A 23,898-nucleotide genomic window follows, 5' to 3' on the forward strand; every position below is an offset into this window, starting at 1 on the left:
ACAGGCCTGAGATTCAAGAAAGGGGTTCTGAGTTGGAAATGCTAGGCATACATGTCCTAACCCAATCAGACTAACCTCCCCCACTACCCCGGAACAAAGTCAGGCTTACTGACTCACTGCAATGAGGGAGGCCACAAAGTAGAGGAACTATAAGGCATTTTGTCAAACAAAGGGAAAAAATTGAGTCAGTGCAGAATTCTGGGGAAAGGTGGAGTAAAATTTAAATGAAGCAGTACATTAACAGGCTGGAAGCAAAGCAGGGCTGTGGGGAAGGGGGTCCACATAGGTCTGGACTGAGAAGTAGACGTAGGGTTTTTTGTGTGTGAAAACGATAAAGTTAAAGCTCCTTATTTGAAGCTCTGCACTTGCATTGATTCTCTGAGTCAAAGTGCCATAGGCCGACCAATCAAAAGGGGGATGTGTCATTCCTCCTGTCACCTGGTTCTACAAGGATTGAGCCATGAGCCACTGCCGTCTCTAACCTTCAAGACACCCTGAAAGGAGTTCAGGGCAGAGATCAGCAAGGAGGCTCTCTGTGCTCTGGGAAAATTGGCAGAACAGGCCTTCAGAGACTTGAATATTTTCAGGAGAAATCGTTTATGAACATGGATTCTTGCATCTTCCCATACTTAGAAAAGCACTAAAACCATTAACTAAGATATCTGTTCCTCATGCATGGCAGCAACCTTCTTCTGAGATGTGTGCTTGATTACAAGTACCCTTTGCCAAAGTCGTATACATGCTGACCTCCCCCCTTACCGCTTCAGAGCAGTTTCTCAGAGCTCTGTGAGAGGGTGTCTTCCAGACTATAGTCCTCAGTAAGACACTAAATAAACTCAACTCACAGTTCTTACATTCTGTGTTTTTGTGGGGGGGTTTTTTGTGTTTTTTTTTAAGTCAACACTACTGATACATTTTAAACAGCAGTTTCTGGCAATCTATGACCTTGAAGAATGTGATTTCTCAGTGAGTACGAAAGAGTGGCTCCCCAAAGAAGGAGGTGGCTGGGATACCTCAGGGCTGAGCCTAGGCCCTAGTCAGAAGCACTCTTCTTTATAGCTGCCTTTATGTATCCGTCCTCCCAGCCTGATGCACGACGCAGCAGGGAAGGTTTCTACCTTCTCGGCCTGCTTAGTTTTTATTATTTTCTCAATAGTTTAATATGTATGACCTTTTTTTGCCCTCCAAAATTCAGACCCCACTTTTACCCCATCAGATAATCAGTGGATGTTTTTCCTTCCCTTTTGCTTCACTGGAAGAATGAGTCATTCAAGTAATTCCTTCCATTTCCCTTCACAAGAAAGGTGAGTCAGCTAATTCTCAGCCAGGGCTCAAGGCCTGCTGCCTTGCTAACTCCGGGGCCTGGCCCAGGAGAGCAGAGCCAGAGAGCTGCCTCGGGAGCAGCAGCTGAGGGCAAAGGCCTGAGAAGAAACTGACAGCCCGCCTGCACCCAGACCTCTAAATCACTGAACCTGCAGCCCAAAGGCGGAAAGGCTGGACCAGCTCAGTAGTCCTCAACCAGGCTACACACTGAATCACCTGGGTTTTCTAAAATCCAGGCTGTACACCCAGGGATTCGAATGCTATTGGCCTGGGGTGGGCACCAGGCATCGGTATCTGTTTAGAAACCTGCCCAGGTGATTACTGTGCAGCAGGGGTTGAGAGCCACTGGACTGGAAGGTGTTGACTGTGTCCACAGCACAAACAAGCCCCAGGACCAGCCCTGGGAAACAGTCGCTCTCTAGCCTATAGAACGTAAATGTATAACTACCTGCAAGGCATTTTCACTTTAGAACTTATTTCAGGCAAACTATATGAGAAACTTCCCCATTGCCTCCTGACTCTCAGTCCACACAAACCTCTCCATCTTGAAGTGAAGAGTGTATTTTCCTGCCCACAAGCTCCCTGGACCCCAAAGGGAGCCCTATGCAACCCACCTGCTCTGCTATTGTAGGCCTTGGTGGATTTTGGACCCAGGACACACACAGCACACCCGTACCCCCAGTCGTCATAGCAGATAAGTGAGATTTCAGAAGAAACAAGGAAGTTTAAAAAAAAATAAAGCAAACTTATTTCTGGATAGACTGAATCACAAATGGGAAGAATCATGTGTGTTTGTTTCCTGTCCTGGGGCCCCAAATTGCCAAAAACGGTGTCAGGCCTGAAGGAAGAAAAGAGTGAGTTCAGGAAAGGAAATGAGCAGAAAAGGAGGAAGAAAGGGAGCAGTCAGTTCACAGAGCTCCCCCAGGCACTCCTGCCATCTTCCCTTCACCTGGCAATACGGGGCAGTGGTTATAAGTATGGACTTGAAGTTTACAGGAACAACAGGGGACACAGGAACATCTTAACTTATACCACAGAGATACCTTCAGTCACATTCAGAATAGGGAAATTGTACAGGACAAACAACGCAGTTTCTTCAACAAATAGAAAGAAAGAAAGAAAGAGGGAAGAACCAATAGATCAGAAGAGATGAAAGGGACCTATCAGTCAAATATGATGTGTGGGCCTTGTGGGATCCTGAATGAAACAAACCAATTATTTTTAAAATGATGTGACAATCAGGGAAATGTGAATAGTGCAATGGACTGAATGCTTGTCCCCACCCCACCCTCAAAGTCATATGTTGAAATCCTAACCTCCAAGGTGACTGTTTTAGGAAGTGGGGTCTTTGGGAAGTGATGAGGTTGCCCTAATGATTAGGATTAGTGCCCTTATAAAAGAGACCCCAGAAAGATCCCTCCTCCCTTCTGCCATGGGAGGTTACAGCTAGAAGATGTTATCTATGAACAAGAAAGCTGACTCTCATCAGACAGTGAATCTGCCAGTGCCTTGATCTTGGACTTCCAGCTTCAAGAACTGTGAAAAATAAATTTCTGTTGTTTATATGCTACCCAATCTATGGTATTTTGTTATAGCGCCCCAAACAGACTAAGACAAATAATGACTGGTTTGATGATATTAAGAAATAATTATCTTAGGTGTGTTAGTGGTATGATGGTTATGTTAAAACTAATCAAAAAACCCTCTGATACCATGTGAAAAAGAAGGCACTTCACCTCTGTGACATTCTCCCCCTAAAACCCATAACCATCTAACCATGAGAAAGACACTAGACAAACCCAAATTGAGGGACCTTCTATAAAATATCTGACCAGTACTTCTCAAAACTGTCAAGGTCATCAAACACAAGGTAAGTCTGAGAAACTGTCATAGACCCGAGGGGAGACTGAGGAAACATGATGACCAAATGGAATGTGGGATCCTGGAACAGAAAGATAACATTAGTGTAAAAGATAGTGAAATCCAACAGAGTCTGGAGTGTAGTTAATAGTAATGTTCCAATGTTGGTTTCTTAGTTCTAACAAATGTACCGTGGTAATCTGAGATGACGACATTAGAGGAAACTTGGGTGAAGGTTATACAGGAATTCTGCTACTTGACTTCTGTACACACAAAATTATTTCAAAAATTTTAAAGTTTATTTAGAAAAGCTAACCAAAAAAGTCTTTACTTTTGAGAGAGACCTACAGCAGGTACAATGAAATAATGGGCTTTGCTTTAAAATAATTCATTGGTTGGGGTGGGGGCATATAGGTGAAATGAGGTGGGCCTCACACTGGCAACTGTTGAAACTGAGTGACGGGTGCACAGGAGTTCATTGACAGTTGCCTCCACTTTTGCATGTTTGGAAGCCTGAATAATAAAAAAGTTGACAATAAACAGACAAACGTAGACTCTGGAGCCAGACTGCCTAGGAAGTAACTGAATCTGTTTGTGTGCCGGTCTTCTCACCTATAATACATGGGATAACTGTACCTTTCTCACACGGTCGTCATGAAAATTAAATAGGTCAATGCACAAAAAGGTTAGAACGATGCTTGGCTAGCATTATCATCTTATGCGGAGAAAGATGGTAACAGACCAAAGCCCATCGAGGCAAGCTATCTTTCTCCACCCTCTGACACTGCTCAGTGCCCCTCTTCCCCCTACCCCCTGCACAGGGAGATCCTTGAGGAATGAAAGGAAGAAGGGCTCTGGGGGGACCCCAGGGAGTAAGGAAAGACCCTGCCCAGTCTTGCAGAAAGCAGTGATACTGGTTGGGGGTTGAGAGTGGTGTCCCTGGATTGGGCTCTGGGACTGAGCCCTGGATTATGAACCACTCAGGGTTCAAGGGGCTGAAAGTAGCCAGTGTGGTGGAAAGCAGGATTCAAGGGGATGCGTGGGGTTTCCATTGGAGCAAGAAGAGGTCAGCAGGGGTGGGCCATGCAGGCCTTTGGGGCCTTCCAAACAGAGGTCTTTATCTCAGAAGCAGGGGAAGCCACTGGAAGGTGTTTAAGAACATATGTGTTGGGCGAGAGGGTGGGGTGTCACCTGATCAGACCTGCATTGTTGGGACTCTGCCATGCGGAAGAGGAAGGGATTGGAAGGGGGCCAGAGTGCAAGTAGGGAGTCCTGTTAGGAGGCTTCTGCAGTGGCTCAGGAGATAGATGATGGGGGCTCAGTCTAAGATTCCAGCAGTGGAGACAAGTGGATTTGAGAGCTATCTGAGATGAGAACCCTGGGCCTCTGGTTGCATTTAGAGGGTGAAGGAGAGGAAGGCAAGTATACAGGTGACTCCCAGTTTCTTGAGAGTCATCTGGGTGGCAGGTTGGGCTGCTTGCACAACCAGGGAGTCGTGTGGAGGAGCAGATCTGGAGGAAAGGGAAGTTCCTTAACATGAATGAATATCACACGCACTGTGCTTTATGCAGGTCACTATGCTTGGGGAGAGGTGCTTCAAAAGCAAATATAACAAACACTTGCTGCCCTCAGGAGTGGTGCCAAAAAGAGGTACCAGCAATGGCTGCCTGAACAGTAGCCTCAAATGTGCATTTATGGCTCCAGCAGCGATCACAGCAAAGGGCTCAGTCATTAAAGCCACTAGGAGGTTCTCAAATATCTGTTGTGTGACTGAATGTCCCAGGACAGGTACTGGGAAAAAGTGAACCCACAAATCTTTATTCAGCACATTACTATGTGCCAAGCCCCACCTCAGGGTAGGATGGAGACAAGGGAAGGGCAAGATCAGCCCCTCCTCTCAAAAGGTGTTCCCAAGTGTTGAGGAGACCAAGTAATCACACAGAAAAGTATTAGAGAACCACAGGGCAGACTGTTGTAAAGGCTGACTTTTGAGGATCCCACTTGGGGTGGCCAAAGAGGCAGGCAGGAGGGAGTCTGAGACCCCCTTACCTGGGGGTAAGGGGAAGAAGGGAGGAAGTGTTTAGGAGGAGGCCGGCCTGAGTCTTGAAGGACTAAGTACAACAGAATGTGTGTGGAGGGCGGAGAAGGGGGTCAGCTAATGAGGTGTCACTCAAGTCCAGGCAGAGGAACACCTGACAGGCAGTTCCAGGTGGCACCCTGCACTGACAGGATGACACCAGTCTCGCCTCAGATACCTACATACTGAGATGGTTTATTTTTTAAAGGAATTAAAGTCCTGTTTAAAAACAGTGGGGACATTTTCTCAGAAGGCTCATAAGCCCAACTCCTTAATTATCAGCAAAGCTCAGTGCACCACTTTGCTGGAACCAGCCCCTCTCCCACCATCATGAAAACAACCAACCTATCAACCACTGCACCGACCTTTGTACAATTTCCTTTCTTCCTGCAAACTTCTTTCCGTCCGCCTCCACCGCCCCCCCCCCAACGGCAAGCCTGGTTCACTTCAGCCGAGTTTCTTTGTCCCTTTTCCTAACAAAGTCCATTTCCTCAGCGCTGAAGGCAGCGGGGGGTCCGGGAATGCGGCGTGGGAACGGCCCTTCCCAGCCTCCAGCCCGGGCCGCACGTCCCGGCTGTGGACCCTATCCCCGTCTCCTGGGCCGAGGGCGAGTTAGAGACGCCCTGTCTGGAGTTCCGAAGGAAAAGGACGACTGTCACCGTGCCCCGAAGAGCCATATCGGGTCGGACAGAGAAGAGCGTTCCGTGGAGGTCGCAGCGGGGTAGGGGGTTGGGGCAGGCTCCCGGGGACGCGGACCCTCCGAGCGGCCGGCGGTCCCCTGGGATGACACAGCGTTTCCTCCGCACCCCGGCTCTCCCCGAACGTCCTCGCTTCATCTCCGGCAGGGCACCAGCCGGCCGAGTCGCTACGTCAGTGAATCCCCCGCCGGAGGGGAGAGGGGTCGCCGGGCGGCGGGTACCCCTCGGCTCGCGGCCCTCACCCATCCCCACCGCGGACCCTGCTTGGGGTGGAGGGCTGGGAGCGGGGCCGCGGGGCACGGATGCTGCCCAGAGGCTCCGCGGGCAGCTCGGAAAGAATGTCGGTCACCAACTGGGGAAAAAGTTAGAAGGCATCTCGGCCACGCCAACTTCTCACCCAGGCCGGACTCGAACTTTCCGCCTGAAGCGGGAGGCTACACTGCCCAAGAGACCCTGCGGAAGAGGCTCGGACCCGGGAGCTCGGATCCCGGGCCGCGGCGGGCAGTGGCCAATCACAGAGAGCCTCGGGCGGGAAGGACTGGAGGGCATGGGCGGATGGGGAGTGACGGCGCCAATGGCCAATAGGGAGCCAAGGTGGGAGCCCTCGCCCACCCCGCTGACCAATGGGAAAAGGCGGCTGTGGCCAAGGTTCCCCCAGGCAGTAGCTGCAGGCTCCCTGGTGGCCGCGGGTCGGAGACCCTAGGGCTAAAGAGGATTTTGGAGAGGAGTGTGCTCGCCCTCCCTATGCTACCTACCGACCCTCAAGCCACAGCCCGGTCCTCACCTGCTGGAAGCGGGGTTTGCCCAGCTGGAAAGGCGGTGCATCGGTCGAGGCGTTAGCGGCACTAGCCGCCGCCGCCGCCGCTGCCGATGCAGTAGTCGCTGTATCCGCCATGGCCACTGACGCCCTCAATCTCCGGCCCTTTTAAAATGTCCCTCCTCGGCCCCCGCCACAGCTGCCTCTCCCGATTGGCCGTAAGCAACCGCAGCAAGCCGGAGGCGCAAGGGGTTGTGGGGAATGTAGTTTTTCTTGTCACGGAGCTTGACAACCCTAGACTGTGGAGAGTTGCACCGACTCAGACCGGGTCTCGGTTCCCGCCGCTAATTTTGCAGGCGTCGGCAGTCCGGGAGGAGTGTGCGTGTACGACTCTTAAGGTCTCGATAGGGGGCCATCGGGCGACCCCTCGCTGGTTACCTGCCCCTAGAAGTTTGAGTTGCTGCGGTGGGCGTCGCTCCTGGAGCTGCAGCCCAGAAGAGCCCTACTGAAGTGGGTCCGACCCTTGGACCAGATGGGCAAGGACTCCAGACAATAGGGTAATCCTGGAAAACTTTGTACAAAGAATTGCACTGCAGAATCTTCATGCAGGTCCTTTCGTCGCCACCCTGCCCCTCGCCCCTTGCTCTCCAACTCAGTTCCTGGCGCATGCTGGGCGCTCGCGGCGCCATTGACCCAAAAGACCATAACTTTTTAATCTTAGCCTGATGCTGACTCTTTCTGGTCTCAGCCTAAATATTGCATTTGCCAATCCTTGCCCTGCTTCCGCAAAATCCACTACATATTCCTATAGCAGCCAGCACTTTCCTTTCGCAGCCCTTGCATTAATAATTATTGGTGGTTTTGACTATCTGCCTTTCCTACTGTGAGGTCCACAGGGCAGGAGTTGTGACTTTTGGATTCATCGCTAAGTCCTTAGTGCTAGCTGAGAGGGCTCACAGCAGAGACTCAAGTATTTGTTGCTGTATGAGTTTAACAGCAAGGACTTAAGAGCCTTGGCAGCCTTCACTTCCTCTGGCCAACCGAAGACCTCTCCTGGGCCCAGTTCCTGGGCTGGAAGAGAACTCGGATGGGGGGAGGGGGAGGGGGTTTCAGAAGTGCTTAACAAGCACCAGCTACAAGGACTTTAGGTAAGGGGTGGGGGGAGTACGGCAGATTGTAGAGCAAGGCACTAGCCGGGATAATAAACACCCATGCAGATTAGAGTAGCAGATTCCTAGCTGAAATATCTGGTCAGTGAGCCAGCCTGGGGGGAAGGGCTACGGGAATGACTGAGGGACAGCTGCCTGTTTTGCCCAAGAGGCCAGTAGAAATGTTTGGTTTTTGACCTTAGGAACCTAACCACCCCCCCCACTCCTCCCCCCCCATCCCCGCACTTTTGAGTCTCCTTAGGATTATGGTGAAGTGCTGGGTTGGCTCATGCCTTCTGGACACTGCATGATCTGTAGCAGTGAGTTCCTCATCCATGTCAAACCACAAGAAATGGACTTTTCCTAGCTGGAGAAAGTCTAGCTGGCCGTGAAGAAACCATTTGTATCTTGGATTTGTATTTCATCTTTCCCTACTAAACTAAGTGGCTTGAGAGTAGGAATCAAGTCTTTTAAAATCCCTCTGTATTCCCCACATCACTCAGTAAATGTGGGCTTCCTGGGAATGAGAAAAGACAGAGCCCGGCCCTCTCAGCAACACTGTGCTGCTGCCCCTGAGGTTAGGGCAGGGGCGGTTATCATCCGAGAACCGCATCATCTTGATTTCAGGCTGTTTTCTCCCCCGGGAAGCCTCCTTCATACACTTATCAAAACAGTAACACAACAGAGCCACCTGCAGTATGTTAATTTTTTATTCTTCATAAAGTGCTCAAAACATGAAGAACAAGCTCTTTATAAACAGGCGTTACAACTAGGAAGACAAACAGCAAAGCAGAACTGTGCCTGCTCCCTGCCCGCCCCACCTGCAGCTCTCCTCCGTTATGGCTAGGAGCGAAAAACAGCCACCAGAACCCTGGGCTTCAGCTCAAAACTCTTCTGAAGACATCCCTGCCCTGGGCATTTTGGAGGGGCCCATAATCAAGGTTGAGTGGAAGACCAGGATCGGGACTGAGACTGAATAGAGCCCCGAAGAACACCTAGTGGAGGAGTGATCCCCTTCCTCCTGAAGAGACACCCATCCAACCCCCAATGCCCCTCCCAAAACGTGACCAAAGTCTTGAGCACCTGTGAACACTCCTCAGCTCTGACGAGTGATTCTTAAGGTAGATAACATGACAGGGGCTTTCCCCCATGTGTGGGACTCCTTGGCTTCATCCTGGCAGAAGGAAGACATGACCCAGAGAGCATATCCCTTTCCATGGCTGTCCGAGTGACCCCACAGGCCGTCTCATGAAGAAGAGGTAGTCACAGAGGAGCTCTCACCTTCTCGGTGGGCCAAAAGCATCCCCCTTCAGCACCTCCTCACCCCACAATGCTAAGGCAGAGTACCCCCAGCCACCAAAGATTCCCTGCAGATGCCATGGGCAAGTCTGTCATGTTTTCTGCAAGCAAACCAGGGGCCGGGCCAAAGGACAGACACTTTGTTTCAAAGTGCACTGCAGCCAAGCCAGGCAAGGACATGGAGCAGAAGGGACAGGCTCGTCAGCAGCTAGTGGGTGAATGGGAGGGCAAGAAAGGCTTTTTCCTAAGTATAGGCAGAGGGGGGACCTCCCACTCCCAGAATGTACTTTTAATCCTAGGACCCTCCTCAATTTGGGTTGAGGGAGGAGGAGAGGATGGCGGGGATGCTGAAGGAGCAGCAGCAGCCTGGCCGGAACGTTAGCTGAAATTAACTCTAGGGGAGGGGCAGGGCATGCAGCAGGGCTGCCCCCACCCTCCTTTCCCATTCCCAGGGCCCCAAAAGGTCCAACCCCATGTGCTCAACAGGAGGGGAGGGGGACGCCAACTAGGGGGAGAGGTCTACATCCAGAGGCTTTTGACCCTACCCACGAAAGGCACATTTTAATTGGTTTCCAAAAGTTCAAACCCTGCAGCAGCACAGAGTTTTGGCATCTGGACAGGCAATGAGAACAGAGCTGGAGGCTTGATCCCCAAACATAAGCAGCCCAAAGCCCGGAGGTGGGTGAGAAGGTGTTCTCCCCACTCCTGTCCCAGCTCTGCACGCATTCACACGTGACACTCAATGCAAAAGTCAGCAGACGAGGGCGGGGAGCGGCCCCCATCATCTCCCGCCATCCATGCTGCACTCGCTGGGCAAAAGGCTGAAAGCAATCAGACTTGGGACACGGCAGAGACAAGACTAGACCATACAGGCTCCCTGCTCCCAGGGGAATTGGACGTGAGGCTGAAGAGTAGGTGCCCTGGTTGCCCATAACTCACAGAGGACTGGGCGCTTGGTCCCTGCTACAGCCCCAGTACTACCAGGAGACCTCCAGAGGCTGGAGGGAGGTGGAGAGGACAAGGGTTTAGCCGTGGAAGAAATGCGGTAATAAAGTATGTCCCAGATACCACCACATCGCATTGCAGCTCACCCCTGCTCCCTCTTGAGGGTGAAATTCTTTGCTCCAATTCCCTGGAGCCCCCAAAGCTAAGGGGTATGAAAATAGGCAGATGGAGAAGACTCAGGGCTCCCAAAGGCACAAGTTGTACACAGAACTTGATGGCGCCAATGGGAGTCCAAAGGGCTCCCCTGCCAGCAGCCCCAGTTGAGGCAGGAGAGAGGGGGAACAAGGGGTGACAACAGAGGACAGGCTGCACCCAGACCCAGGTGAGAGTTCAGCGGGAGGGAGGGCGCGAGCCCTGCTGGGTAGTGGGTCTGCGCCAAGCCTCTGGGGATGGGGGTGAAGAGGGCTACTTGGGGGGAGCAGGGGGGATCTGCAGCAGTGTGGGCGAGGTCTCCATGATCCGCACCAGCAGCCGGTCGATGTAGCTCTCTAGCTCCTGCACGTGCTCGTCCCGCTGGCTCAGCTCCCGCTCCCGCTGCAGGAGCAGACCGATGAGCTCGTCGTGGGTCAGGTGGTAGTACTTGGCCGACTGGTCCAGCACACTGGAGTCCTGAGGCCAGAGGGAGTAAGAGTGAGCAGGCCAGCCTCAGGCCCCCCCGCCCCCCCGCCCACCAACACCCCAGTTTCCCCACACAGGCCCTAGGAGCTGCCTCTGTCCCAATGCCGGGGACAGTCTAACTGGCTTCAAGGCTCTGGTGTAGGGGGGTCAGGCCTGCTCCTTGCTCCACCCTGCCCAGTACCCGGCCCCTGATCTCGAGACACCTGACATCTCTTCACAGCACCACACGTCTGCTCTGACGCCCCAGGCACCCTGCTGGGCCTCACCTTCAGCCTCTTGGCGTCCACAATCTGGCCAACCTGGGGGGCCGGAGCCACAGGCTGAATGCTGCCAGAGGTGACTGTCTTGAGCTTCTCCAGCCCGCTGCTCAGGGCTGTGCTCAGACTGGAGCGGGGCTGCTTCCTGTCAGGGCTGCCCTCCACTGGGGCAGCACTGAGGGGCTTCACAGGGTGGGGACTGCGAAGACAGACAGGAGATGCGTTGTGAGGAGGGATGGGTGGCACAAGGAAAAGGGGGGCCACCTTCTTTGTGGGGCCAGCAGGTCTCACCGCCTGGCGGCGGCTGCCCCCCCGCGCCCCTGCCCTTACTGCTCTCCTCACTCCACCGCCTGCCCCTCCCCGCTTCACTCCCCTGGGTCGCAGCAGAGGCCATCCTGCAGACTTCTCTGTACCTAATCCCAGTCTTTGCCAGAGCCACCCCCTCCAGCCGGGCCCCTCCCTCCTCTTCTCTATTGTAACGTTCCTCTAGGGGGACGATCAATCCTCCCAGCTTCCTAATTTTCCCAGGACCGGGGGTTCCTAGGATGTGGGACTTCCAGTGCTGCTAAAGCCAAGGAAGACCTGGGCAAACTGGGGTGCTTGGTCACTCGCCCACCTCTACCAGTTGCTTGCCATCAGCATTTACATAGGCCTGAGAAACCCTCCCTTGACCTTGTCTTCGCCTAGCCCTCACCCTCAGTCATCCCCACCTCTTCTTCCTTCTCACCCAGCCTCTCCAGAGCATGTGGACCACATTCTGTCTCTACAAGTTCCCACCTTTCGCTGACTCCTCAACCCTTTAGGACAGTGGCCCCCACCGGCCCGTCACAAGTGTTCCTGCTGAGGCCACCAACCCCTCAGTTCTCACCTCACTGACCTCTCTGCAGAACTGACCCTTGGACTGCTCACTCACCCTTTCCTTTGGACGGCTCTCCTTCTCCCTGGTTTTCCCCAAGACCTCAGTCTGGTTTCCTGACACCTGACATCCTTCCCAGGCTCAACTGAGGGTCTGTCCCTGGGTTCTCTCCCCTCCACCTCTAATCTGCATCTCCAGCCCAGACCTCACCTGAGCTCTAGACCTAGGCAGACAGTTGCAGGCTGGCTCCAGCAGCATCCACACTCCCCTCCAGCCTGCCTGCCCTTTCCTACACTCCCTCGCGGTGAGTGTCAGGCACCAATAGCCTCTTAGGGCTCTAGTCAGAAACCTGGGAACCCCTCAGAACGCCCCCCACTCCCACTTCAGCCCTGACAAACATCAAGCCCTGCTACCTTCTCACCTTCTCTCACACTATCCCCCCCTCTCCTTTTCCCAGCCACACCCAACTGCTAAATCAGCTCCTCCGGGGCCATCTTGCCCACCTCCAACCACCCCTCCATTCTGCTGTGGGATAAGGGTCTCGCCTCCCCAGTGGCTCCCTATCAAGGTAAGAAAACACAATCTCTAACACATCCTGGCCCCTGCCCTTTCTTCCTGGCCCCCTCCTCCCTCATTCACTCCAGCCAGAGGAAAACGTGCTCTCTCATCTTTAGGTTCTTGTAAAAGCTGCTGCTCTGTCTGGAACACTGCCCCTCTGCCTGCTGGCCTGCTAACGCCTACTCATGTTTCAAAGCTGTGCAAGTCCATTTCCTCCAGGAAACATTCCTGATTCCCCCAGGCTGACTAAGGTGACTCTCCTCTGGGATCCCCCAGCATCCTGTACCTGTCATGGGTACCCAAACTGCAAGCATCAGCCTCCATCCAAATCAACTTAACCTCTAGGGGACCTCCTAAATTTATACTTACTTCACAGAGGATGGGGACCATTCAGGAGGAGGAAGCAAAACGGCCCCCGAACACCACTGAAGGGAGGCCCACCCAGACCCAGAGAAGCCAGCTCTGATACTCAGGACAGGGCTGTGGGTTCAGTTGTCACAACCCAGGAGGAGAGGCAGAGAGCCCAGGCGGGGGCAGACGGTAGGGAAAAGAACACATCCCAGCCCCTCCTGCCCATCTAGGAGTTTCCATTAAGGGTGAGGATGTAAAGGCAGCTCTCATGCCACCTTTGGGCTGTGCCGAGGGAGGGCAGGAATACCAGTGCGGCATAAAAACCCCCTGAATGGGGGGCCAGGAGTCTTGGGCTCTCAGTCTGACTGCCCCCCCTACATCTGAGGGACCCTGGACCCTGCAGCTCTCATGGACTCCATTTCTTCATCTGATAAATGGGGACAGCCCTACTTGGCCCGTCAACATCATGATGGAAGGAACATGCCAAGTACAGACGTGATGCCAACTCTGAGGAGAATAAAACTTCCAGAAAGTGGTGAGTATAATTAGAAGTGGTGCTGGAATGTGGCAGGGCCAGCTGGGGATGCTGTCATCAGAGCAAGGAAGCCCTAACCACCTCCTCTCTCTCTCACCTCTGGGATTAGCATCACCACCTCCCACTGGAACAGCAGTCGGAGCAGCCCAGACTCCTTCCCACCCACTTTTCGCCTATCAGCACTGGCCCCCTGGGGTTTCCCTTCCCCGGTTCACTTTTTTTTTTTTTAATTTATTTATGGCTGTGTTGGCTCTTCGTTCCTGCGTGAGGGCTTTCTCTAGCTGCGGCAAGTGGGGGCCACTCCTCATCGGGCCTCTCACTATCGTGGCCTCTCCTGCTGCGGAGCACAGGCTCCAGACGCCTAGGCTCACTAATTGTGGCTCACGGGGCCAGCTGCTCCGCGGCATGTGGAAATCCTCCCAGACCAGGGCTCGAACCCTCGTCCCCTGCATCGGCAGGTGGACTCTCAACCACTGCGCCACCAGGGAAGCCCCCGGTTCACTTTTGTCTTCCCCTATGGATTGGGAACTCCTTGGGAGTACAGTGGGAACCGTGTCTTTCATCTCTGTTCACTGGCTGTCACACAGTCGACACTCAGTGAATCTGGATGACCAAAGGTATGAGTTGGTGGGCTGGGGGCCTCCCAGAGGCCAGTGCTGGAGCCTGTGCCCCTCTGCTCCTCCCCACACCCCACTTCTTCACTCAGGTCTCCTAAAGTGCTAGACTCCCTCTGGACTTTGCTGCCCTGGCTAAGTCATACGCCATTCCCCACAGTGACCTGTCTCTCCGGGCCTCAGCTCTGGTCACCCCTCACCAGCCAGCCGGTGAGGTCGTGGCCTCATAATTCTTCCAAAAGACACCAATGCCACAGTGACCACAGTCACACAGGCATCCACTGTCCACTCAGCATAGTCCTAAGCACGTCGGGACCACCCCCCGAAAGGCACAAATGCAAACCCATGAGGCACCTGCTGGGGTCAGGAAAAAAACATTTTTCTGAGGGTCATGTATGTGGGGAGCATCTTAGCTTTTCTTTTGTCCTCTAAAGGTATCTTGGCTCTCCTCTCTGACCTCAGGACCAGTCCCTCCCCTCTGGCTCTCTGCCTTCCAGTCTGCTCCCCCAAGGGCCGCCATTTGACAAGCTGCACTGCACCAGCCCCTCCTGTGCTGAGAACCCGAGCTCACATCCCCCTTTCCCTGCTGGCCCGTATCACTTCTCCCCACCTCATTCCTCACCCCCTACACCTCATCATCATCATCCCCCAACCCCCTGCTTATGGGGACACCTGCTGGTCCAAGGTCCCAAGAGGAAGCAGCTTCAGAGCCAGTACTTATGTCTCCAAAGCTTCCGCCGTCCTGCCTTGGGGTGAAGGAACCCCTCACCAACCCCTGGAGGAGCTGAAGCTGGAATGTGAACACCTCAGCCTTTGGGCTGCTCTGTGCCCCCCTTCCTCCTAGAGACTGGTTGCTGGGTGCCTGCTCACCTGGCACTGGGCTGTGGCTCCTCAGCTGGTCGTGTCTCCAAGGGCAGAAGCGCAAGCGGGGAGACTGGGGTGACTGCAGCGTGGTCCTCCCCAAGTGGAGGGGGGGAGCTCCCAGTGGGGGAGGCTGGCTCCCCGGGGGGCGGGGAGGAAGAGGTCAGGGGCCAGGCTCCAGGCAGGGCCGAGCACGGAGGGCTGGGCCCCCCGTGGTGGCGGCTGGCCGAGGGTGGGAGAGGGGGCCACGGAAAGGCAGGTTCTGCGGGGGTGGGCAGCTCTTCGGGACCACAGTGGACGGGAGGGTCCCTGGACCCTGGAAGGGATGTGGACGGGAGGCTGGGGGGATCTTGGCTCCCCTGAGGCAAGAAGGGGTTCAAGGCATCCTCTTCCGAGACCCACAAGCCAGCCTGTTGGGAGCTGCCTGACAGGAACCCACATGCCTCTCCTACTGGTTCCTGGCTCTGGGCCTCAGGAGCCTCAGGGCCTTCTCCTCTCTCTGGAGCCCCCCAGATCTGCTGAGTCTGAACAGCCAAGGTCTTTGAGGGTGTAGGGGCAGGACCCTGAGGGCAGCTGGTGGGCCGAGACAGGCAGGGCCCAGACGCAGGAGGGCTGGCATCCTCTGCTAGATCTTCCAGGCCTGGCCCACCCAGCGTGGCTCCAGAGCGGCTGTCAGACTCTGACTCGGGCTTCTCGCCCCCCTCCTCCTCCTCCTCCTCGGCCGCCTGGGGACCAGCAATCAACGCACTTGGGAACACATCTTTTCCTCCCATCTCTGACCCCCTGCTACTCAGTCCCCCTGCTGCTTTCTCCTTCTCTTCCTCCATCGCTGCCTCCTTCTCCTGGGAATCTGAGGGTATGAGGAGACGCGGTGGCTTGGGCGGTGCTGTGTTGGGCTGCAGCCCCTCGTCCGACACCCACTCAGGTTCGGGCTCTGACTCCGGCTCCAGTGCGGGAAGCCCCTCACTCCTCCTGGGGCTCACAGGTTCTGGTGACTCTGGCTGCATCTGGGGAGCGGGCGGCTCATCGGACTCTCCCCGTAGGACTGGTGAGGAAGCCTCAGCTGCAGGAGAAATGGTGACCACATCCCACGGCCAGGAATCGTCGACTGTGTCAAGCTCGTGGAAAAGCTGGCTGCCACCTCGGGAGGCCTCCTCGTCCTGGCCCTCAGGGGCACTGTCTGGGCCAGGCAGCCTCTCCCACACACTGATCACTTCTGGGGAGCTAAACAGAGACGTCGCGCTGTCTGCCAGACTCTGCCCTGCTTCCCCTCCTGGGGCTGGCAACTCCCTGTCTGCTTCGGAGTCTGAGGCTCTCGGGTGCAGCTGGGCTGACACAGAGGGCAGGCAGGCCCCTTCCGCCCCGAGGGGCCCCGGGTCAACCACACTCATGCTCTGATGGTCCAGTCCCAAGTCCAGAGGAACTCTGGGCTCCAGCCACACGCTGCTCCCACCTCTTTCTCCTCCCCCAGGGTCCCCCTGGGGCTCAGCTGCTTTCATTGTCATGGCCCCAGGGCCTGGGTCTTGCTGCCCAGTCGCCTCCAGCCCCACTCCTGCTGGGGCCAGGATCTCACTCCTGGCCTCTGGACGCAGCCTGCTGGCAGCAAAGATGTTGAAGGTGTCGTCCCACTCAGGCGGGGATTTCCCAGGGGAGGCCAGGGGAGTGGGGCTGGCCCTCGAGGCACTGGGGAGAGAGGGAGCAGGTGAAGGAGAGTTTAGTGCTATGTCGGCTATGAGCTCCTCGAAGAAAGGGTTGCTCTGCAGGGAGGAGAGGAACGGGTTGGTAAGACCCAAGAATCCCCATGGGTGGCTTCAGGGATGGCGGTGTCAGCGGCAGCAGCGGCAGCAGCGGGGGAGGTGGCTGCAAAAAGGTTAGTGCTTAGCATAGGAGCAGCGGTGGGAGCAGGAGTGGGGGGGCCGGAGCACAGGGGGAGCAGGGGAGGTGGTGAGGAAGAGCAGCTGGGTCAGATTCTACCTGAGGAGACACGTCCAGGCTGTGGAGGGAGACAAAACCGTGAGCCTCCTGGTTAATGCCAAGACTGGAGACTCCCCTGCTGAACACCACACCCCTGCCCCCCACCTGCCTGGGGAAGAGGTGCCACAGTGCTCCCCAGGCTGGGCTCGGGCACGTGGGCCAGGGGACGGAGGGAGGACCCCGACGTGTACGTGATGAGGCGTCACCCAAGGACGAAGGTTCTAGACAGAGCTCGTCTGGTCCTCACACCAACCCCGAGGAGCAAAAACCCCACTTTACAGGAGGGATCCCAGCTACTACCCCATGCTGACGACTACTCGAGGCCAGCCTGACACCTGAAGAACCAATCAGAAAGCACCTGGCATCCCTTTATGGACTGAGACAGAGGAAAGAAAATACCAGCTGGCTGGGACAGGATAAAGAGACCAGAGAAAAGCAAGGCCCAGGTATTTGGCTGGATGAAGCCAGCACTAATAGAACCCAGCCGGTGCCCGACATTCTGATTCCTGAGACAGCCTGGGTTCTCCTGAACCCTTGGCACAAATGGGAGGTAATGATGGGGCTGTTAACAGGCAGGACAAGGGGTCAGCTGGAGAGGACGTGGCCTTTTCGCTTCTGGGAGGGGTACCACAACCAGCCAAGGAGGACAAGACACTGCTGAGGATGTCTGCTGTCAGGCATCCACCTGGCCTGGCACGTGGCAGGCGGCCTCCCTCACCAAGGGCACCCACGGGCCAGCCTTGGAAGCAATGCTGCTGGGGAGACAGAGGCTGGGATGTGGCAGCAGAGGCAGCAGCAGCAACTCTGGATGTCACCAGGGCCTCCCAGGGTCCCCACCACAGATCCCTGGCCCCCCTGGGACACCCACTCCTTGATCACACACTCACACTCCCCAAGATATGTGCTGGCCTTCAGGTGTCCCCTCCAGGGTCTTCTTGGAGGGAGCATGTCCTGCACTTGCACCTTATCTACAGCATGCAGCTGACCTGAGGGGAATGGGAAGGAAGAGACTCTAAAATTAGAGCTCTTGGCTTCCCCGGGACAACCCCAGGACACAGACGGAAGTCCAGGAAGACAGTGCAGGGGAAAAGGGGGACCCAACACCCCTGCTTTCAGCAGTCTGACAATGGTTTGCGGCTCCCTGCAGCTGAGCCCAGACTTCAGTGGCCTGTCAGTGGCCTGTCAGTGGCCTGGATTTGCCTGCTATTTGACCCCCCATCTTCAGCCCCCCCCTAAGCCCCAAGACCCCCATTCCTTGACCCCTGCCAGCCCAGGTGGAAACATCCTGAAGAACTCCTACACATTCATCTTCTCCACTCAAGCTGCTTCTTCCCACGGGGAAATGCTCGGGGCGAGCCCTGAGGTCCCAGAAGCCAGGCCTCACCAATCAGCCCACGGGGAATGATGGTTGGGGTAGGAGGGGCACCTATGGAAAGAGGCCCAGAAGTCTGGAGCCAGGATTCTTCCGGGAACCCAGGGGCCAGATGGAGCAGGTCCCACACAGAGCTGGGCAGAGGCAGGGCCAGCTCATCCGCAGACACCGGGGGCAGGCAACGGGAAGGAGCCCAGTTCAACCAGCAGCACAGGTGGGCTACCCAGACAGGCTGGAGTCTATGAGCCCAGCCTCACAGGCAAGACACAGCCAGGTCCCCACCTCTGGGTTTCTCTTAAGAATCTAGCTTCCAGAGACTCTCCTGATCCTGTTTCTGCCCGACAATAACTCCCAGCCAGGGCGGGCACAGAAAGTCCCGTCCTCTCCCACCCCACCAGGGCTTCCCAGAACAGCTCTGCCTCTGCGGTCAAGGCATGGTAAAGACCCCGAAAGAGGGAGGATCCTGAGCCCAGAGTCCCAACACCTCCAAAGGCCCCTTTTCTCCCTTCACCAAGATATGTCTACCTTGGGGACCAAGGAGAGCAATGTACCACCACCATGTGGGTCAAGACCCTGCCCTCAGCCCACCCCCACCCTTGGAGCACCCACTCCCGACACAGCCCAACCCTGCCGGCAGGACTCAGCCCCCAGGAACAGGGCTGGGGGACTGTGAGCCGTCTCTCCCCAGTACCCTGTATGACAAGTGGACAGAGGGCTCTGACAGGGCTCCATCAACATTAAACAGCACCAAGCTTAGCTCTACATCCCTCAGCCCCAGCCTGGCCCCACTCACTCTTACAGTCTTGCAGCAATCTGGCTGACCGTCAGAACGACAGGGCAGGAGAGGGCAGGGGAAGGGCTGGGAGCCCCAGGCTCGGCTGGCAACCCTCCCCGCACTGGCTACCCAGAGGTGCACACAAACCCGTTGGTATGGAACCAGCAAAGGGCTTTCCCTGGAGGAAGGTGTGCCCCAGGTGCCAGGCCTGGCAGCCTCCCCAGAGCCAGCACAACCTCTGAGAGCCTCTTGTCCATCCCTCCTACCCAGTAACACGTCCCCCTGCCCCCATGCCTCCCTCACCCTTGCTCAACATTAGGCGCACATTCTGAAAGCTCTTACTTTAAAAAGTCCCCTCCCGGGAATTCCCTGGCAGTCCAGTGGTTAGGGCTCCACACTTTCACTGCTGAGGGCGCAGGTTCAATCCCTGGTCAGGGGACTACCATCCCACAAGCTGTGCGGTGCGGCCAAAAAAAAAAAAATTCCCCTGCCTACCATTCCACCTGGCACAGATCAGATCAGAGACACATTCCCATGTGTGGTTATCTTTGCAGGGTATGCTCAGAGGACAGAACCCACCATGCTAGCCCAGCACATTGCTGTCCCCCCGCCAAGCAGCAGGGGCTACAACATATGCTGACTTATCTTCTCTTTTAGGACCAAAAGTTGAGGAAAGAAATCAGAAGTCCAAATGTCTCTGCCCCTTTGACCTGACAATAAAACTTCAGGGCCTTACTGTTGCTTAAGAACCTTAGAGCAATTGGATGAACCTGCCACTTAATACAGCAATCACCTGTTCCCTCCGACAGCCCCCCTTCTTCTTAAACACAGCCGTTGCTGGGTAACTCACTACACCACCAGGACACCTCTGTAGCTAGGGGCCAGGTTTCACTGGTGAACAGCTCTTCCTTAGACTGAGATGAGCTATGTGTCCTTGTTATTTCCATGCATTGGTCCCAGAGGTGGCATGTGGATCTGCAAAGACTCTCCCACAGGCACTCTCTGAAAAGGCTAAAGCCAGCCTTTCAGGCATACCCACCCCAGCCAAAATGCCTTCAGCCAGCCCTCCTAAGGCTCCATCTCCTGGTGTCTGTCTGAGATGTGCCCCGATGTCCAGGAAACATGACTGGACACATCCTCTCCCTTCATCTGGGCACAGTGAGGTGACACAGTGGGGCCTTGCATGCTCTAAGTAGGGAGACCGTATAATTTATCTTCCAAACCAGAATGTTCTTAACAGAGTAAAGGGGCACTATTAACTATGCCAGGAAAACAGGCACCAACAGGATTTATGGCCACACTAACTCTAAGTCACTGGCACACATCACAGTTACGCATTTACACCACTGCGAACGCCGCTCAGACCCCGAGCTCTCTCGGCAGCCAGCGCACACTCCAGGCTCATCAGGACCTCACTGTTCACCACCTGGTGAGGGGCTGGGGCAGATAGATGCAGAGACTGCTAAAGGCCACCACGATACACCTGCCTCTGTGCTGGGCCATGCTTACCCCCACTTTTAAAAAATGTCTGTATCTAACACTTGATCTACTGTGCCCAAAGTTCTACGGTTAGTGTGAGGGGAGGGAACACGGGAGCTTGAGACGACCTGCTGTCAGGAAGCTTATACATACCCTAAAAGGGTCAGAAAGAGACAGACACAAAGACAATTCGTTTTGGCACTAGTGGTTTTAACACACATGGTCTTGATGGTCCTAAACACACACTAAAGTGACCTGTGCTGCAGCTCAGGGTGAATGGCTCACAGCAGGGCTGGTGAGCAGGGATGAGTTCTGTGGCCCAGACCTCGACCACCCACACCCCGGAGCCCCGCCCACATGCTGGTGGGGGCTAGTGTAACAGTCATGGGACCTGGCAGATGAGGGACAGGTCAGGAGGAACAGGAAGACCATCTTCCTGGCCTCTCCCAGCTGCTGCCTTCTCCAACAGCAACAGTTTTTTCTCTGGATACTGCGCACAGCACATACTGCTTCTGGCCTCTGCACGGGGCCTCAGTGCCATGTGGGAGCACTAGAGGGCGCCGCTGTCCTGCCTAGTGAGGAACACCCAGCAATCTGCAATGGTAGCCCCAGGGCAGAGGCACCCAAACCTCTGGAGCTGTGGACAGGATCTCCTTGGGTGTCTCGCAGCTACATTCGGTCACTCCAGTTCTAGGTGTCCAACTTATGGCTTCCTGCCGCAAGTCAGCTCACCTCTTATTCTCTCCTCAAAGGCCCCAAGACCTCTGGGCAAGCACCAAGGGTGGTTTCTTCCAGGCCAGCCCTTCCCTCCGAGGCACACAGGGCCAGCGTGATGCTGACAGGGCTCAATGTCCAGGTCTCACACCTCTGCAGGCCAGGTCGCTGCACCCCAAGAGTAGTCCCTCCCACCCTGCCTGGAGGCAAGGGCACAGAGCCTGCCCCTTCAGCCACTGTAAGCAAATGGGTCCCAGGGAGGGCAGGAAGCCCCATCTGCCCTCCGACCTGCAGAGGACGAGCTCGGAATTCAAATACGAGAAGGGCAAAACCCTCAGCTTCCTTATGTTCATCCATCACCCAACTTCTCTTGCCTCTGAAAGGCCATCAGGAGACATGGAGAAACAGAAGGAAAACAGAGGCTGTAAGCACCAGCAATGGCAACCACAACATCACTCAGTCATGGCCTGCAGAGCTCTGAGCCCAAAGCCTGGCACTCGCCTAGAAACAACCGCACAGAGAAATGTCCCCCACATCCATCCCACCCTGGAAGAGGCCCAGAGACACCCCATGGACAACAGCACTGAGCCCATGGTCTGTGCCCCTCCCTCCACCACACCACCTATAATCTCTGAGTTGTCACAGGGCCACCAGCTCAGCCTGGGCATCTGAGAAAGGCCCATCCTCTTCTTCCTCTAGGCTGCAGGTAGCCAGCAGTTCCCCTGGGCTCTGGTGAGCAGGGCTGGGCAGCAGGGAACCGAAGTTGCTCCTAAGCAGGGGAGACATCACCCAGAGACTGATCCACCCCACACACCCATCTATGAGGCTGTACGGAGAGTTGCCAGGCGGCCAGGGCTCAAACCTGAAAGGCCCTGCATTTCTCTCCCTGCTCCTCTGAGCAAACTCAGAATTTCACAGGGAAAGAGAAGAATCAGGACTTCAGGAGTCCTCTCCCCTCCGCTGGGGAAGAGGTTTAGGGCCCCTCCCTCTGCCCTATCTCCTGGCCCTTTACCACTGCGCCCACTCTTCCCACCCCGCCTCTGGCCCACATATCCACTGATGGGGACAGGCAGGCTTGCTGAGAGAACAGTAACGGCCACCCTTGCCACACTGGCTGGGGTTGTCACAGATGCTCCTGTCCAGGGCTGGCCCCGGGCCCTTGGCAGGGAAGGACACCTGCTCCTGGCCAAAGCCCAGAGCCCCTCCCTGGGCCCTGCTGGACAGTGAAGCAGCACCTGCCGGCTCCAACTTAGGAGGAGATCAGAGGGTCAGGGTGAGGGCTAGGGACTCTGTCCCAGGCCTAGGCTGAAGGACTCCTGCATTCCTCTCCCAGGTGGGACTCAGCATATTCAAAACAGCAGCCGCCATCAGCACTTGCCATACCCCAAGACCAAGAGACACCAGAGAGGGCCAGAGCCCCAAGAGTCTCTAAGGACACAGGGTAGGTCACAGATTTCAGGGGAGCTGCCCACAGCCTCTGGCCAAGGCCGGGGAGCAACCGGGGGTGAGTGTATAGGGGAGGGGGTGGACACATCAATTACTCAACTCCCATCTCTCAGAGAGAAGAGAGCACAGAGGCAGCTAGGACAGCTGGTGGGAAGTCATCTAGCTTCATAAAGGGTGGGGGAAGTCTGAGGTGAGTCCTCGGTCCCCACCTCTCTACCTGCCAAAGCCTGGTGACCCTGAAGCCAGGGGGCAAAAGGTAGAGGTTGGGAAGCAAAGAATTCATACAAACGACCTTTCCTGCTTTTGTCCTATTCCTCCCCCTCCCGCAGGGGATGGGTGTGCCAACTCAGGAAGTGAGGCCCACAGGACCCCCAGAGCGCTGTGCCCTTCAACTCACCTGCGTCCACGTGCAGACAACAAGCCTCGGCTTAGGGAGACAGGGTTCCCCGCTCAACCATGCAAAGCCAGAGCCCCAGCAGCCTGCCCAAGGGTTCCATCCTGCCCCATCCTCCCTGCCCCGGGGTTCGGAGCAAATACCCCAGCATCCATCCCAGGGATCAAAGGTAGTCTTGCCAAGGACGTACCTGGGTTTCTGAGTTGGTTCCTTGGCTTCTCTCAAGCCAAACCAGCTACTTCTGGCCTTTTCCTCCCCACTGGACGAGTGGTGTGGGGAGGCCCCCAGAGTGGCAACCCCCTTCTCGCCCAGAGAGCCTCGGCGCCCCGTCTCGCTCCGACTCAGCCCCTGGTGGTGATGGTGGAAAAGGCCCATCCGGGGCTTCCGCTCCTCCTTCCGGGCTCCCTCCTTCTCGGCCACAGCCTCAGAGGAGGCCACCATGGGTGTGGCGACCTGCACCGGCCTCCCCTCTGAGGGCCAGGCCCCCTCCTCCTCTCCAGAGCAGTGGGCCCCGACGGCAGGCACCTGCGGGCTCAGCTCCTCCTGTCCAGGCACCGCCTCTGAGCTGCCGGTGCGGCGGCTGCCTCTGCCCCAGGTGTCATCCGCAGAGCGCGGCCCCTCCTCAGAGGGCCGGGAGGAGACAGTGTGCAGAGGGCCAGAGGGAGGAACTGGGCCCGAGATGGAGCTGCGGTGCCGCAGGGGCCCCTGGGGCTCCTCACTGTAAATGTGGCTCCCGTTGACGCAGAGAGAGGAGCGGGAGGCCCCGTCAAGGTGGCCCTGAAGGTCAAGGAGGGCCCGGGGAGGAGCGGCTCGCACCTGGCTGGCCTCATCACTGTAGGTCCTTTTATGGGTGAGCAACTTGGGGGACTGTGCAGAGTCCCTGCCTGGAAAGGAAGCACACACCGAGTTAGAAGCCTGCTGCCCGGC

General features: G+C 56.0%; 2 protein-coding genes across 7 annotated transcripts in view; both read right to left on the reverse strand.

The window, feature by feature from the left end:
• Window positions 1-6,984, reverse strand: part of SFXN5 (sideroflexin 5) — a 120,731-nt gene extending 113,747 nt beyond the window's left edge. For all 5 annotated transcript variants that reach the window (XM_082641789.1, XM_082641786.1, XM_082641787.1 and 2 more), the window contains exon 1: window positions 6,743-6,984. In XM_082641789.1, the coding sequence (XP_082497915.1) occupies window positions 6,743-6,853 (111 nt within the window). In that variant the 5' untranslated portion in view covers window positions 6,854-6,984. The remainder of the gene's footprint in view (window positions 1-6,742) is intronic.
• Window positions 6,985-8,557: 1,573 nt separating this feature from the next.
• RAB11FIP5 (RAB11 family interacting protein 5) overlaps window positions 8,558-23,898 on the reverse strand; it is a 36,469-nt gene continuing 21,128 nt past the window's right edge. The window contains exons 3-6 of one of the 2 annotated variants that reach the window (XM_082642597.1): window positions 23,162-23,855; window positions 14,827-16,500; window positions 11,052-11,241; window positions 8,558-10,776 (exon numbers count right to left, since the gene is read on the reverse strand). In XM_082642597.1, coding sequence (XP_082498723.1) covers window positions 10,573-10,776; window positions 11,052-11,241; window positions 14,827-16,500; window positions 23,162-23,855 — 2,762 coding nt within the window. In that variant the 3' untranslated portion in view covers window positions 8,558-10,572. The remainder of the gene's footprint in view (window positions 10,777-11,051; window positions 11,242-14,826; window positions 16,501-23,161; window positions 23,856-23,898) is intronic. The other variant, XM_082642598.1, reaches the window with a different exon arrangement.

Source organism: Mesoplodon mirus (assembly GCF_964341445.2).
Source record: "Mesoplodon mirus genome assembly, chromosome: 14".
In the NCBI taxonomy this organism is placed as follows: Eukaryota; Metazoa; Chordata; class Mammalia; order Artiodactyla; family Ziphiidae; genus Mesoplodon; species Mesoplodon mirus.